We start from the raw sequence: 17,530 nt of genomic DNA on the forward strand, positions 1-17,530 counted from the left end.
TCAGAAGCGACCTGGCCACAAATGATAGCGCAACGAAGTGGCTCATCGCGTGCACATTTCGAGCAGCCAAATACTCTAAACGCGTGACGCTGATTCCAAATGTGGAGGTCGTTTGGTAAAAGAGTGCGGCCTGGGCAGGACGTGTCACTGGAAGGCACGATGGCCCAGAATAATGATGGAGCGGTGGCCAGGAAAGGGAACCGTGTCTGGTGGGACATCCACCGAGAAGATGCAGCTGTGAAATCGACTCGCGTCAAAGGCGCTGCGTGGATCATTAACATCGTAGGATCGTCAGAAACGTCGGCGGCTTTTGGAGCCCTTCATCCAGCAGCAGCAGCATCAGCGGATTAGCCATGGATAATGACGAGGGTGATGATGCGACGTTCGGTGAACTTGGCGAGGCGCACCACGGCAGCTCGAGAGGAATGGCGCGCACGGAAGTCTGCCGTGGGATAGGCACTCGGTGAAATTAACTCCAGATGGGACAATGAGATAATCCCCAAGAGCGTATGCTTGTAGTTGTGCTTGATTAGTGTCCCTGGTCTTATGCAACTTCAATCGACGCGAGGGGGGAAAAAACAAAAGTTGACCTACGCCTAAGACAGCCCGGCCGTGCCCTCTCTGTTCTCAGGATCCTGTCCGTGCCACAAGCCAGATACGGATCTACAACCACGCCACACGTCCACACCCATCACGGCTAAATTTAAAGCCCCAGAGTTGGGCTGGGTGGCCCAGGGGTCAAGAGACGCTAAGCTGGCACAGCTGAGATCCTGGGTTTGAATCTGGGTGTCGCCTCCCCGTGATTAAACTGGATTGTCAAGTGCAGGGCGTTGGTGAGTCTAATCCTGGACCCTGAGTGATGGCACACAATGCATCACGCTAAAATACGGCTCTTCACTTCGTGGCAAAAAGATCCGTCCATGAGGATTAAACAAGGGAGCTGTGCAGCATGGATTGAGACGTTTCTCCCATTACTCTGAGGGTTTTTGATAAGGATATTTTATTATTATTATTTTGTTTGTACACCCAGAAAAGCCTGCCACACAAGACATGCCAATCAGCTCACTGTTTCGTACCCATTTATGCTGCCGAGTGCTCACAAGTGGGAGGCAGGGAGGCGAGGGAAGGGGGGTTACTGCCTTGCCGGGAGAATGAACTCAACTTTATGTATTTGCAGCAGGTGTTTTTGCCAAACGTGTGGGAACCGAAACGTGGGCTGGGCCGTGCGTTCCTCATCCGCGCCGTTCATCCGCGGCGGTCGGAGTCGCATCGGCTCGGCTCGGCCGTGCACCGGCACCGCCCGCTCAAAGTGTCCACTTGCAATTAGGTTACCGCGTTTTGTACGTGGCTGGCTACGTACGATGCGAGAGAGGAGTCCTACGTACGATGATCACGTAACGGACGACAGACTCTTATTTCTACGAAGAGTTCGGCCAAAGTCGCCGGTGTCGTTTTCCCACCGGGGCTCGGTAAGCCAAGCGGAGCTCTCGGTAGGTAGCCTGGACGGTGCCTGGGACGGGGCGACTCACGGCCGAGTCCGAAGTTCAGGCTGATGACCTCGTCGCCGGCCGTGGGGGCGATGAGCGCCAGCTCGTCCGGCTCCTCCTTGAGCTTCATGAAGAGCGACTCGCCCATCGTCGCGGCGCCAACGATGCCGCCGGGGTTGGCGCACGGTGACGACGGCGGCGACGAATGAGGTTTCAGCAGCCGCTCAGTTTGCTCCAGCGACAGCACCGTGCCTGTCTCCTCCACGCCGCTGCGCAAGGGGGAAGAAATGGTCGCGCCGACGGCACGAAGGGTCACGTCGGAACGTGCAGCGCCAGGGACCCGCGGCGGATGTCGCTCGCATCAGCTGTGGCGGGGAGTCCCAAACGCGTGCTGCCGGATTCGTAGCGCAAGCGAGGCAGCCAGGCGCGCGAGCCGCCGTGCAAATGATGCCCCCCCCCCCCCCGTGAAATGTTTAGCCGGCCCGTTGTGGATCAGCAACGATTTTTGAACAATATAACATTTTCGGACGAATAAATAAATACGTAACGAAGCACGACTCTTCCCTTGTGTATATATATGTGTGACACAGTGCCCTGTAAGCGTAACGTGACGAGCAATCCGCTTCGCTTCCCGAAAAAAAACGAGCGACCATCGCAACGTTCCCTGTCCCCCGAAAATGTTTTAATTCATCGCCGCGCGTGGGGCGAGGGGGGGGCAGAGTGGTGCTGGCTACCTGAGCACGTAGTTGACGCACACCACGCACTGCGGCTGTGCGTTGCGCGGGCTGTAGATGACCGTGGCCTGTGTCTCCACCCACGCGAAGCCGCCGCGCTTCGCCAGCATCCGGTAGTGGCCGGTCGTCGCCTGACCCTTGCCAAACACTGCTCAAAAACAACAAAGACAAAGATCCCCCCCCCACCCCGTGTAGCCTTAGCAGACTGTTGGGGCAAGTGCTGTTAGCGAGGAGCACATGTGAAGGCCGGCACGGCACGCAAGGCGGGTGGGGTGGCCAGCACCATGCCCGGCCGTTCTTGCCAAACACCGCTCAAAAACAACATCAACAACCGAGACGTGGATTGTACCGTCACGTCGCCCTTGCATAGGATGGTGCCAATTTCGATTTAAAGCTTTCGTGACTGCAGGGATTCATTTTCTTGGTTCTTTCGAAAGAACCAAGAAGAGGATGGTGCCGGTTATGGCAACGCGCCATAAACCCGGCGACCCGAGTTCAATTCCCATGCACGGCTCGAACGTTCAGAGATATCTAAAGCATTGGTGGGCCTCCTCCCTGGTGGTGGAGTATGGTCCCCCAACGCCGACAGCCTTGCTAGACTGTTGGGGCAAGCGCTGTGAGAATCTATAAATGCCCAGCACGGCGCGCAAGAGGCGGTGGTTGCGGCCAGTACCACACTTCTGGCCGCCTTTCCCTCCTCCGTGTTGATGTCTTTAGACACCGCATCAGGGGCTCACTTAAGACTTCAGTTGAACTACCGGAGGCCCACGAGCGGTTCAGAAATCACTCGCTCCTGATATTAGCTGTGGCTTGGAGTCGAACTTGGGTCCGCTGGTTTCTAAGCGGAGTGCACGAACCACTGCTCCCATTCACTCCCCCTTCCCACATACATACACACAAACACCATCGCTGCACAGTCGTACAGACGAGCGATTTTCACCCTGATAACCGTGTACTCGGTGGTTGTGAATCGTGACCTGGGTAAAAAAAAATTTTGGCATCCAAAACATACCGCACTCGCCTGTTCATACAAGGGACTGTTCCCAGATCGTCGCCACGTTCAATAATTTCTGGGCGCCGCGGCTGCTGCTTCAAAGCAGAAAGCACAGCCTTGTTACGGGCTGATGGGGAACGAGACCCAAACGTTAAAATCGAATGGCAAGCAAAATCCTGTGGATGCAAACAAAGGCCCCCTTTTCCCCCCAGCCAAACCACTTAGCGTTGGCGGCGTCACACAGAACCCGTGTAATGGAAGTTACTGCAGAAACGAACGCAGGCATTTGTTGCGATTTATACAGCACGGTTTGTATTTTGTTAAGAATAAAACGATTGGATGTCCTTTATTATTTCTAGATTTGAATTCTAGATTTGAAGCTTTCGTGACTGCAAGGATTCATATTCTTAGGTTTTTTCGGTAAAGTCACGTAGGTAAAAAATTAAAATTAATAAAAGTAAAATAAAAATAAAATAAAAATCACGACGTTTCGGAGGCAACACAAGCTTCCGTATTCAAGTGGAACCGTCACAGCACGATAGCTGTATCATTATTTTAGATTTTGGAACCAGATTGCGGTGTTCAACGCATGAGCGTAACCCACAGTTTCGGAAAATGTTACAAGAAATGTTAACAGAGGAATGGTGTTGACAATTCACTATGTAACACAATTTTTGTTCCTGGGTACTAAGTGTTATTTCTTAATTGCTTATGCCTAAAAAGTATAGAAAATGGTTATTATTCCCCACAAACTTTGCTTTTGTGACCAGGACTTTTTGTGAAGGAATGACACAAATGCTCACCACGTTTTCTCATTGAAAATAGGTCAATTTCTTAATATCACTGTCCTTGTCACAAAACTAAAGTATGTGGGGAATAATATCCATTATCTGTACTTTTGAGGCATAAGCAATTACGAAATAACACTTAGTACCCACTTACTACTTACTGCCCAGGAACAAAAAATAACACTTTATAACCAGGGGAAAAATAAATATGTAATTTTTTTTTTGTTACACGTGTCTGTCCTTTTACGTTATCATCTTTGATACCCGGAGATGCGCACAAATCTGGGAAGTTGCCAGGAGATGGCGGTAAAGCCGTGGGCTGAATCCGCGTGGGCGATTTCTGTGTTACCCTTCTCGTATGCAGGTTGTTTTTATCTCTCTCTCTCTGGAAACTTTTTTTCTTTCCTCCCACCCAACCGCCCCCCAGATGAAGGAAAAAAAACCAATCATATGAAAATGAAACGTGGCGATGATTTCCTGGGAGAAATGAGCGGTGACCTGGCCGAGTGATTGAGCCGTGTTTTTTTGTCGCCTGCTGCAGAGGTTCACGGTTCGAACCCCGTGGTCACACCCGGGTGAATTTTTTTTTATTTTTATTTTACTTTTCCGCCTGACAATTTCCACGTGATGAGCTCGCCTCGTTGAGGTATCAATTTGTGGCGAGGTCGCTTTCGAAAAAGAAGCTACATAGCTCAGGTAAGATATTTTTTTAAAAAACATCGTTTCGTTTTATTTGTATATTTTTTTCGTGATTTCATTACCTTTCCTATAATTTTCATTCCTATCATGTTTTTATATTGTTTATTGTTGTAACGTTCTGACCTGCCCCGACTGGATGTCTGTGAAAAAGAGCTTAATAGCTCATCGGATTACTCCTCCAGTATAACTATTCTGATTCTAAACACTGCCAGTGGATTGACCATAAAAGACTTTGTGCCTTCAAAAGCGGTCGTTAAAAGTGACCGGCAAATTACTTAATTGGGCTCAACCACATGGCACAATAACCCCCCGCCCTCTGTGAAATACGAGCGCCTATTCGATTGCTTCGTGGTATAAGGATGACGCGAATGCCGAGTGTGGCCTTAACGCCAAGTTCAATTCAACTGTGAACGTGCACTTTACGAACCCCATGTTCGCCGTTTCGCATCTCTCCGAAAATGTTCGCTCATTTGCTGTTATTTTCCTCCGGCGCCGCTGAACGCGCGCAGCTTTGAGGTCGTTCGAACGTGAAATGGGGCCGCGCGGTTTGACAAACACAGCGGTGGGCCGGTGCCAAACAATTTTTTTTGCTTCCTCCAAATCAGGGCCCCCCCCCCTTCTTTTTTTTTGGGTCCCTAGTAATCTGGGCGCCACATCAGACGAGGCACACGATAATATCTCAAGAAACATACGGGAGAGAATTTTTTTTTGAGCGCAGACACAGCAACACTGCTGGATTCTTTGTCCTTAGACCACAAGTCTCGGTGCCGTGGCCAAAAGCCAATCAGATAACGAGCAACAGGCTTAAGAAAAAAAATCAGCCGAAGCGGTTATCTTCTCTATTTTTTTTTACATCATCTTTGTTCCTTATTAAGGGTTGAGAGGACAAGCCCCCCCCCCTATTCCCCCATTAACAGATTGCACTCGAAGTGAACACGGACAGCTTTCGAGTTAAAATTACTGGAAATTACATAACCCTGAAAGAAAGTGGCGAAGATTTCTCGAGTGCGAGTTTTGCAGAAACGTTATCGCGGGGCCAATCGTCGTCACCGGGAATGGCATTCCTAGCGGCCGGGCGAAGTGGCACATTCGGCCGCTAATGAGAGTGCCCGTGGCCAGATCACGCGGAATGTCCCCGATCTCGTCACACATCGTAAGCCAAGCAGGGTGCAGCCTGGATAGCGCTTGCACAGGTGACCACCGCAATGATGTGCAAAAGACAGTCGAGGACAATGCAGTGAAATCCACTGCCCCCCACGCCCCCGCACCCCTCACCTTCACCAACCCACACTTACCAGCGTGGTAAAATATGGTCAAATATCCGTCATGGCCTGCAAGACGTAGGGAAGCGCCCATTTAGCGGTGGAGTCACAAACCGGGCCGTACCTGTGCCCTGCTCCGGTCTACACTTCACGCCTTCATCAACGTGACGAAGTACGATTGAAATATCTCAAAAGCGTGTATGGAGAACCTCCCCCATGCCCTGCTCTCATGCCCGGCGATGCGTGGGGGAGGCCATAATCCAGCAGCTGATCGAGAGAAACAAAAAAAAGAGAACCCTCGAACGTACGAGTGCGTGTTCACGAGTGAGGTCATCGATTGGACAAGAGGTCACTCGGGTGGTAGTGCACAATCGTTTTTTTTGCCGCCGGGAGACAGACAGCGGGGAATAATGGCAAAAGGGTGCATTCGTTTATGGCCAGAAGGGCACTTAAAGCAATACAATTGTCCTGTCCCTTGTTACGACCTCGATGACCTTTTGCCCCCAAAAGGGGTCCTGCCATCGATGGCAGGATAGCCTGAACCCCACGTGACCACGACAGCATTTGGATTCTGTATGTAAGCATGTTTGTATGTATGTTGAACTTATTTCGCACCGTCCATGGCCAACTATGCTAATCGGTGGTGCGGGTCCTGCTGCCAGAGAAAGGTTCTTAAATACCCCAACAACAACAACAACCGCCATTCACGACTAAGTGCCGGTGACGTCGCCACGGCGCTTGTGCCATGCTAGGTGCACTTTAAGGCCACTTGAAGTGTCAAACGCCCACTGGCAAGGAGGTCACGGGACAGACCCAGGTGCCATGGGTTGACTGAGATGACTGGCCTATCCACACCTCCCCCACCCCCCCATAGCTAACCCGTGTCCACCCAGCAGTTTAATATCAATGGCTTCACCACAATTAAAGAAGGGGCAGGTCACGCGCGGTGGGGTAAGGTGTCGGTACGGCCACCTCCTGCGTGATTGTCCAGTGTGGAAGCGATGGAAAAAAATACCCTCGGGAGAAATCCCTCCAGTGGAGGATGTTGCTTGCGCCTGCAGCGGCGGAATAGGGCACTTTCAGGGGCTGCGCTTTCACCGCGTGCCCCAGAGAACTCAAAACAAATGCCACTGGACTGACTCCTTTCTTTGACGAGGGCGGGGGGGAGTGGAACGTATTTACTCTGAAATGTCAAGATGTTCGATAGCAACTCACCGGAACGTGACCTGTTGCGCACTGGGTTTGTTCCTGCAGCCGCGTAACGTAACGCACATGCAAAATGCCCTGGCTGCAAGACATCATTTTCTCGAGTTTGTTAATGCTCCGTTGCGCGCAACCTTCAAAGCGGCTGCAATATGTGAAGGCAGATTTTATTTGTTGTTGTCACAACCTATCGCGGAGATGCCAAACACGTACGTATTGTTAGCATTTTCAGCTGAGTAAATGTATGATGTGTAAAATGGTCTCAGTGTTAGGTAACTATGATGTTCACACAAGCAAATGTGTCCAGTGGTGATGATTATCATAATTATAATGATGATGCAAATGATGATATAAATTATGATTTTCAGGCTGCTGCTACTGCTGATGATGTCTATTTTGTGGCTGATGTGGATGATGCTTCTGCAGATGCTTTCATGATGAGCATTAAGTCTGATTCGAATGCTGCTGCATCTGCAGATGACAATGGTGAAACAATGTGATGGTGATGACGATGATGCAAAAAATCATGATGATTACAACTATGTCTGTGATGATGATGACGACGATAAGACAGATATGATGATGATGCAAATGATGATGACAATAGCCATGTCTGTTGAACATTATGCTGCAGATGATGATGTCATCTGTGAGGATAATGACGATGGTGGTGGTCGTGGTTCTGGTGAGGATGAGATACATTTCCAGCTTCATTCACCTACCAACCACTTGCACACAAGCACACAAGACAAAGATCCCCCGTGTAGCCTTAACAGCCTTTTGGGGCAAGTGCTATAAGCGAGCACCTTTGAAGGCCGGCACGGCACACGAAGAGGGTCGGTGATCGGGAATCGAACTCGAGTCTCCGGGTTCGTAGCGCAGCAGCGCTCACCCGCTACACGACCACTCCCTCATTACACACCTCCGATTATCACGGTTGGCTGTGTACTGTGTGAAAAAAGTTCAACATAGATCTTACTGAACAGACTAACTCGATGGCCCCTCTCTGGCCTGTCTGTGTACTCTGATCAACGTCTTCCTCTTCCAATCTCTCGGTCTGACTCGATGCATGCGCTTCTCCACGCTTCTTGGTGCAAAGGGAATGGAAACTGCTTTTGCCCCATGGTTCCATGGCCTTTGCCGATGTCCCCATGACAATGTCCAAGTGCTGTTAGCGAGTGCCTATTAAGGACAAACTTGTCCAGAACGATGCATGCCCGACCACGTATCGCCATGGGTGCTGTTTTGATGCATCGTGACACATATGATGATGACGATGATGCAAACAGTGATGGTGATCGCAACTCACGATGTTCACAACGATGTGATCACCATGAGTTGACCTATGGGAGACCCAGGGCAGGTATAAATACCAGTTGATACTGATGAGCATGACTGGGAATCTCACTCAAGATTGGTTAGCTTGCACAACATGAACCACACGTACGATTTGCCATTAAAATTGGTTTCATTTTGTTATTTTCCCAATTAAATTATTTTAAATAAAATCAATAACGTTATTTAATGAAATTATTTTAAATATACATTTTTTTCAATGAACCCATTTTTGTTTTGCTGGGTGGAGACAGAGGCAGGGAAGATGTTTTTGTTTTAACTTGCCCCATTGTTTCCACTACTGTGCCAAGAGATTTAATCCGTGACCTTCTGGGTTGCAATTCCAGCACGCTTCCAACCATTGCACCACGGCAGCTTCCCAACCTGAACTAAATGTGGACTTAATTCAGCATTTATTTGGCAGAAAATGCTCATTACTGTGAGCTTCAGCTTAAAAGATGTTCATTTTTAGATTTTTCCCATGTTGCAATTAACAGGATCATCTTCCTCGGAGTGCGGTCACGGGATGTTCCTTGGCTATTAAAACGTTGGGGAACAAACCAAGCGATGTTAATTCTTCGCAAGAAGAGGCCCAAAAGTGGGCCACGCTTATTCCTGACAGAGTTCCAACATTCTACTCGCCGTCTTTATTTATTATGTGAAGCCGCGCACAGATGGAAGGCACCACTTGACATCCAATTTGCCTTTTTAGTTTTACTTTTTCTTCTCTCTCAGCTACAGTAAAAGGTGAAGGTGCAGCCCTGCAATTGCTCTCTCAACGCCACTGCTGGTGGAAGAGGAAACCTCCACTAGTGTGAGATACAGAAAACTTATTTTTTTTAACTGCTTTTTTGTTGTATTTCGTTTGTTGTCCTTCGATAAGCACCTCCGATTAGCACGGTTGGCTACGTACGGTGTGAAAGAAGTTCAGCGTACTCTAAATAGGAACGCACCTCGACAGGATATTGGTTTGGGCCTACTCTTCCGTGCTGACCAGACGTCTTGGAAGAGGTGAGAGTAGAAATGTTGCAAACGCAGCTGCAAAGCAAATCCCTCACTTCCGCTTTGATCTCCTGGCACGGCAGTTGAAACGATGGTGCAAGTTTCTTCAAATTCCTCACTTTCGCTTTGATCTGGCATGGCAGTTGAAATGACGGGTCAAGTGTCTTCAAATCCCTCACTTCCGCTTTGATCTCCTGGTACGGCAGTTGAAACGACGGTGCAAGTTTCTTCAAATCCTCCCGCCTCTGTTCACCCATCGAACTAACTAATACAAATCTTCCCCAAGTAATGGCAACTGCGTTATAGGGCTCTTTTTTTTAAGCGACCAGGCCACAAATGATAGTTCAACGAAGTGACTTATCACGTGGACATTTTTAGCAGCCAAATGTTCTGAACGCATGTAGAGTCCAAATGTGGAGGGGAAAACTGGAAGACCTGGAGAAAAATCCACGTGACCACAGGGAGAACATGTATGTATATATGTTGAACTTCTTTCGCACCACATGTAGCCAACCGTACAAATCGGAGATGCGGAGAAAGGACAACAAACCAAACACACACAAAAACATGCAAACTACAAATATGCAGCAGGCGTCAGGGTCGAGATCGAACCCATGCTCTCCTGCTCACCAGGCGAGGTCGTTAACATCTCGCCACCATGGAGACCATTAGTATGCGTACACCACAGTTAGGCAATCATCAGGTTTGTTGGACTGGGGTAAAGCGTGGATACTCCCACCTCGTCCATGTAAAGCACACACACCGATACTCGCTGTTTGTATCGCGACCTGTGCAACTGTGATTATCACTGATATCCGCATCGTGTATCTGGACCATCGCAGTACGCCAATGAAATGGAGCCTAACAGCTTGTTGGGCCCTTCCTGCTGAAACAGTTAAACTATATCTCTTTAGAAGACGTCTGGTCAGCATGGAAAATAGGAGGCCAAATATCCTCTTGAAGGCCTCTCGAGCAGAGCTTGTTTTTGGAGGGGCTCCCCCCAGCAGCGATATGAGCGAGCAATAAAAAAGACAAAGATCCCCCGTATAGGCTTAACAAACTGTTGGGGCAAGTGCTGTTAGCGAGCACCTATGAAGGCCGGCACGGCACAGGAGGGGGTGAGTAGCCAGCGCCATGCCCGGTCGCCTTTGTCTCTCTCGTGGCGATGTTTACATACCGCACCAGGTACTCATTTGAGGCTGAGTCGACCTAGGGGAGGCCCAGGACCGATTCGGATAATCGTCGCTGGTGTGGGGCCGTGAGCGGGAATCGAACTCGGGTGGTTGGGTTTGTAGCGCAATGCGCTCCACACACACACTCAAAACAATCGTGCAAAGTTTCTCGATTTGAGTCCCTGCCCATATTACTCAGATTTTACTTCATTTTACAAAAATCCATTCTCAACTCTCAAAAACTGCAACCACAAAAAAGTATTGAAGGAATGAGACGAGAGTTTGGAAATGTGTTTTTTGAAACTGTAACATTAGCGACGTGAACATTTTCGGCCATCATATTATTGGCATGGGTCAAAGGACATAGGCCGTACAGAGCTCATCGCCACCACCCATGTCTGCTGCCTTCTGGCCAACAAGAACTCCAGCTCTGTTGACTGCACGCTCACTCACCGATGGACAAATTCAATATCTTATAATTCAGGTGTGCACCGTGTCGTGATGTAAACATTTACAGTCCTTTGCCAATCCACCACGGAATCTAAGGCCTCTCCATATTCCTCCAGGTCTGTTAAGCAGGGGCTGGTTGAGGGATTACCCAGATCCAGCTCATACATTACCACTGATGTTGAGAGCTGTGGCCAGGAACTGAACTCGGGTCACCGCGTTCCTGATACAGCACATTCTCATTTTAACATATTAAATTGTTAAGCCACGGATTCATGCACTGCATTTTAAATATATATTTTACTTACGGCGTGAGATTACAGACAATTAAGGCAGCAGATATGAAATAGCTAAATACGTCTGAGAAACCTATCTTCCCTTGTCGCTCTCCCACCACCACCACCACCACCCACCGCAAATATCTTCATCCCCCAAACGCAATAACAAAAAACACGGGGGAAAGGATTCTCTATTCCTGCACTTGTCAGCAGATGAGAGTAATGACCCGTAATCCTGTGTAATTGAAATAAAGCTCCCCAGCTTTGCAGTAAGCTGGATTTGGGTCTCCTTAGAGGGCTTATTGCGAGCTGTTACTTCGCTCTCTCCCTGAACATGGTTGCAAGCGAGAAAACATTTTCCAGCCCAATTTAATGCGGGCCCCTTATGTACGCAACGCTGCGGGCACAGGACTCCGAGATGAACCCATACGACTTTTCTGATTTCATTTCGGCCATTCTTGCAACTGAGACTATATCCTGGTCTCTTGAGTTCTTGCCGAGGTCACGCGGATTTTTCTCCAAAGAGAGCGACCCCACGGGGGGGGAGGGGGGGATCGAACCCATGACCTCCTGTATGCCAGGCGAGGTCGTTAACATCTCACAGCATAGCAGCCCATTATCCACTCACTAAACTCACCCGCACCTCACTTATTCAATAATCCTACTCATCCGCATAATGAAACCACACTCGACACTCACTCGTTCCAAAGACAAATACCCCCCGTATAGCCTATAACAGACTGTTGGGGCAAGTGCTGTTCACCAGAACCTATGAAGGCCGGCACGGCACACGAGGGGGTGGGTGGCCAACACCATGCCAGGCCGCCTTTGTCTCCCGAGTGGAGCCTCTAACCGGGTACGGTTTAATCGCACGGTGACGGCACTGTCAAATATTGCGGAGCGGTAACGGCAGAGCCGAGCGGGACGTAAAACTTCGCACAAGAAACCTGCACACACGGGGGATAGAGAGGCGGGGGGGTGCCCCCCACACTAAACCCCAAAACAATAGCTCTGCCCCCCTCCACCCCCAACCCCACCGCACCCCACGTCTCTCCCGACTGTGGGAATTCCTGTACTCGACAGGAAACTCGCCACAGGGAAGAATGCATCACGTAGGCCGACTCCGCGCACTCCACAGCAAGTGAAACGCGACTCGATCGCCGCGCCAAGGCAGTGGCAGCGTGTTCCACGTGCACTGCATCGGGTTTGTTTTTTGTTCAAGTCACTTAAAAAAAAAATTTGCCGGCGACCAAATCAAATGGGATCGCACTGCCCCGACCTCGTGACATCGGGGAAGCCAAGCAGGATTGAGCCCGGACAGCGCTGGGATGGGCGACCACCAACAGTGCCCATCAGGTTGGCACAGGTGGCGGCCGCGAAGGGACCGCGCTAACAACGAATCGGGGGGATCACGGTGGCGAGACGTTGACTACCTCGCCTGGTATACAGGAGGTCGTGGGTTCAACCCCGACCTTGACACCTGTTGTATATTTGGAGTTTCCACGTCTCTCTCTCCCCGTGGTGACGTGGATTTTTTCTCTGGGGTCCTCTGGTTTTTCCCTCCACATTTAGAATCAACATCACGCGTTCAAGAGCATTTGGCTGCTATAAATGTCCACGTGATGATAAGCCACTTCGCCGAGCTATCATGTGTGGCCAGGTCGCTTCTGAATAAGAAGCTAATAGCTCAGTGGGCCTTTAGCTGCTCAAAAAAAATAGTCTAGTTCACAGTTTAAATAGTTGTCGTGACGCGCACGGCGTGGGCGAGGCCCTCATCCAGCAGTGGATTTATGAGAACGGGCCGTCGCGAGCGTACACACAGCCGGGGTCGTGCCGGGGTCGTGCCGGGGTCGTGCCGCGGCCGGCCCTCGAGTGGCCGTGCGGACGCGGCGGCGCTTACGGTGGTGGTGGGACTTGGTGACGCGCTCCGCGTCGAGCGCGTGGTAGTACTCGTACACCGAGCGGCCGAGCAGCTCCTTCGGGTGGTACCCAATCAGGTCGGTTATCCTACGTGCACACGTACACACACGCACACAAAGACAAAGATCTCCCACGTGTAGCCTTAACAGACTGTTGGGGCAAGTGCTGTTAGCGAGCAGCGCCTATGAAGGCCGGCACGGCGCACGAGGGGGGTGGGTGGCCAGAACCACGCCCGGCCGCCTTTGTCTCCCCAGTGGCGTTGTTTTTACAAACTGCACCAGATACTCCTCTGAGGCTGAGTCGTTCTAGGGGAGGCCCAGGACTGGTACAGATAATCATCACTAGTTATTAGCCGTGAGCGGGAATCGAACTCGGACCGCCGGGTTCGCTAACTGCTACACTACCGCTCCCCACACCACGTATGCACACATGCACAGACACACACGTACAGACACACACATGTACAGACACACACATACGTACACACGAGTGGCTGTGACTATTCCAACGTTTAGCTCCACGCTTCTGCAACTGCATCAGGACACCCCGTGGGCCATAGGCGCACCGAGATGGGAGCATAAAAGCACCGCACGACAGCGAATAGTGCTGCACAGCCCTCTGCTGCATGCCACGTACAGCCGGCGTTCTTGCAGCAGAATCAACTTTTTGAGCTTCTTGAGGAGCTGAATGCGGTTCCGGTTGTGAATTCAAGACACAGTGCGGCCTGGTCAAGGCACGGGACAACCCACTCTACGCGGTAGTAGATGCATTCCAAAAAACGGGGTGCACAAAGCGTAGCATGGACCGCACGATCACCCGACCCACAATGCACCGCACGAGAGACAGCTGCCTGCCGAGCAGTGCGTACGGCACACACAGTACACAAACGTTGTCCCACGTCCGACCGCATAGCCGCATCTGAATGAATTAAAAGCACATAACATGTGATTTTCCGGGTTACGCGGCACGCGGAATCGCACCGAGCGAACCCGCATACAGGAAAGGGAAACCCGCACCGGATATTTGCTCCCGTCAAACGATGTGAGAATTGCGTGGCGCGGCGCGAGTTGCGAGGATTCGTGTTCTGTTTAAGTTGAACCGTGTGCGAGCGACAGACATCGAATTGACTGCTAAACTACTAAAGAATTATTTTTATTTGACCAGGTAAGGCGCAATGAGATACACAGCTCTTTTTCAGTAGCGACCTGGCCACAAATTATAGCTCAGGGACCTGGCCACAAATGATAGCTCAGCTACGTGGCTTTTCGCGTGGAAATTTATAGCAGCCGAATACTCTGAAATGCACGTTGATTCCAAATGTGGAAGGAAAAACCCGGAGGACACGAAGAAAAATCCGCGCGACCACCACGTATGCATGATGAACTGCTTTCACACACCGTACGGAGCCAACCGTGCTAATCGGGAGGTGCGGGACAGCAAAAATGGGGAGAACACGGAAACTCCAAGCACGGTGGTGCACGCGCGCAGACGAGTGTATGAATGAATCTGAGAGATTTTCCTGTTGCTCCCCGTTGTAAGTCAGTACGTTGAACTTTTTTCCTGCCAGGCAAGGGAGGTAACATCTCCTAGCCACCATGGCGCTCCAAAGAAAATATTAGAGAGAGGGGGGGGGGGCGGGAAGGGGGGGGGGTGGTAACGGCCGAGAGCGACGACGGAGCGGTCACCGTGGAGATGGACGTGGCTCCATCTCCACGGTGGACGCACCCCCAGGAGACGGAGCCACGAAATCGGCTCGCGCCTACGCCGCCGGGTGGACCGCTGCGTCGTGGGACGGCGAGAGATGGCGGCGGCTTGGGGAAGGCCTCTGTCCAGCTGTGGATAGATCATGGCTGCTGCTGCTGACGGTGGCAGGCATAGCCCGGGGGAGAGGCTCTCCATGGTGCCTGCTGCTTTGTAATACACTTAGCAAATTTAGTCACGGATGGTTTTTATTTTGTGTTTGCATTGTGGATAGACCTTTGAAATGCATATTTGATGTTCGGATCGGTTTCTGAAAGTAAATTAAAAAACACAGAGGCATGACCTGCGCCTTTGTCATTGAGACAGGACAGTGGCTGAAGCTGTATTGGAAAAAAAAGACACATCACAGAGTCATCTGAGAATAATTTTCAAACGTCCTTTTCATTAAGATGTCATTAAATCTCTGTTTGCATCTGAACGTCATCGTCGTCGTCATCATCATCGTCAGCCATGATCAATCCACTCCTGGATGAAAATATAATTCAAACTTTGTTTGCATCTCAACGTCATCGTCGTCATTGTCATCATCATCGTCAGCCATGATCAATCCACTCCTGGATGAAAATATCATTCAATCTTTGTTTGCATCTCAACGTCATCGTCGTCATCATCATCGTCAGCCATGATCAATCCACTGCTGGATGAAAACATCATTCAATCTTTGTTTGCATCTCAACGTCATCGTCGTCATCATCATCGTCAGCCATGATCAATCCACTGCTGGATGAAAACATCATTCAATCTTTGTTTGCATCTCAACGTCATCGTCGTCATCATCATCGTCAGCCATGATCAATCCACTGCTGGATGAAAACATCATTCAATCTTTGTTTGCATCTCAACGTCATCGTCGTCGTCGTCATCATGGTCAGCCGTGATCAATCCACTGCTGGATGAAAACATCATTCAATCTTTGTTTGCATCTCAACGTCATCGTCGTCGTCGTCATCATGGTCAGCCGTGATCAATCCACTGCTGGATGAAAACATCATTCAATCTTTGTTTGCATCTCAACGTCATCGTCGTCGTCGTCATCATGGTCAGCCGTGATCAATCCACTGCTGGATGAAAACATCATTCAATCTTTGTTTGCATCTCAACGTCATCGTCGTCGTCGTCATCATGGTCAGCCGTGATCAATCCACTGCTGGATGAAAACATCATTCAATCTTTGTTTGCATCTCAACGTCATCGTCGTCGTCGTCATCATGGTCAGCCGTGATCAATCCACTGCTGGATGAAAACATCATTCAATCTTTGTTTGCATCTCAACGTCATCGTCGTCGTCGTCATCATGGTCAGCCGTGATCAATCCACTGCTGGATGAAAACATCATTCAATCTTTGTTTGCATCTCAACGTCATCGTCGTCGTCGTCATCATGGTCAGCCGTGATCAATCCACTGCTGGATGAAAACATCATTCAATCTTTGTTTGCATCTCAACGTCATCGTCGTCGTCGTCATCATGGTCAGCCGTGATCAATCCACTGCTGGATGAAAACATCATTCAATCTTTGTTTGCATCTCAACGTCATCGTCGTCGTCGTCATCATGGTCAGCCGTGATCAATCCACTGCTGGATGAAAACATAATTCAATCTTTGTTTGCATCTCAACGTCATCGTCGTCGTCGTCATCATGGTCAGCCGTGATCAATCCACTGCTGGATGAAAACATCATTCAATCTTTGTTTGCATCTCAACGTCATCGTCGTCGTCGTCATCATGGTCAGCCGTGATCAATCCACTGCTGGATGAAAACATCATTCAATCTTTGTTTGCATCTCAACGTCATCGTCGTCGTCGTCATCATGGTCAGCCGTGATCAATCCACTGCTGGATGAAAACATCATTCAATCTTTGTTTGCATCTCAACGTCATCGTCGTCGTCGTCATCATGGTCAGCGGTGATCAATCCACTGCTGGATGAAAACATCATTCAATCTTTGTTTGCATCTCAACGTCATCGTCGTCGTCGTCATCATGGTCAGCCGTGATCAATCCACTGCTGGATGAAAACATCATTCAATCTTTGTTTGCATCTCAACGTCATCGTCGTCGTCGTCATCATGGTCAGCCGTGATCAATCCACTGCTGGATGAAAACATCATTCAATCTTTGTTTGCATCTCAACGTCATCGTCGTCGTCGTCATCATGGTCAGCCGTGATCAATCCACTGCTGGATGAAAACATCATTCAATCTTTGTTTGCATCTCAACGTCATCGTCGTCGTCGTCATCATGGTCAGCCGTGATCAATCCACTGCTGGATGTGAGGCACCCTCCCCAAGCCGTCGCCACCTCTCAAGATCTCTGCGATGGAGTGATCCACCCAGCACCAGCTAGCCTCACCATTCCTTGCACAATCGATTTCATTTCTTCAGCCCTCCGTCAATCCACCGCTGGATGAAGGGCTCTGCACACACCGCGTCGAACATCGGGGCTATAT

The 17,530-nt window shown here is 49.9% G+C and overlaps 1 protein-coding gene across 4 annotated transcripts in view; it reads right to left on the reverse strand.

The window, feature by feature from the left end:
- LOC144943138 (hypoxia-inducible factor 1-alpha-like) overlaps positions 1–17,530 on the reverse strand; it is an 83,284-nt gene that overhangs the window by 15,910 nt on the left and 49,844 nt on the right. For all 4 annotated transcript variants that reach the window (XM_078870344.1, XM_078870345.1, XM_078870343.1 and 1 more), the window contains exons 7-9: positions 13,302–13,408; positions 2,222–2,369; positions 1,530–1,756 (exon numbers count right to left, since the gene is read on the reverse strand). In XM_078870344.1, the coding sequence (XP_078726470.1) occupies positions 1,530–1,756; positions 2,222–2,369; positions 13,302–13,408 (482 nt within the window). The remainder of the gene's footprint in view (positions 1–1,529; positions 1,757–2,221; positions 2,370–13,301; positions 13,409–17,530) is intronic.

Source organism: Lampetra fluviatilis, chromosome 30, assembly GCF_964198595.1.
Source record: "Lampetra fluviatilis chromosome 30, kcLamFluv1.1, whole genome shotgun sequence".
Classification (NCBI taxonomy): Eukaryota; Metazoa; Chordata; class Hyperoartia; order Petromyzontiformes; family Petromyzontidae; genus Lampetra; species Lampetra fluviatilis.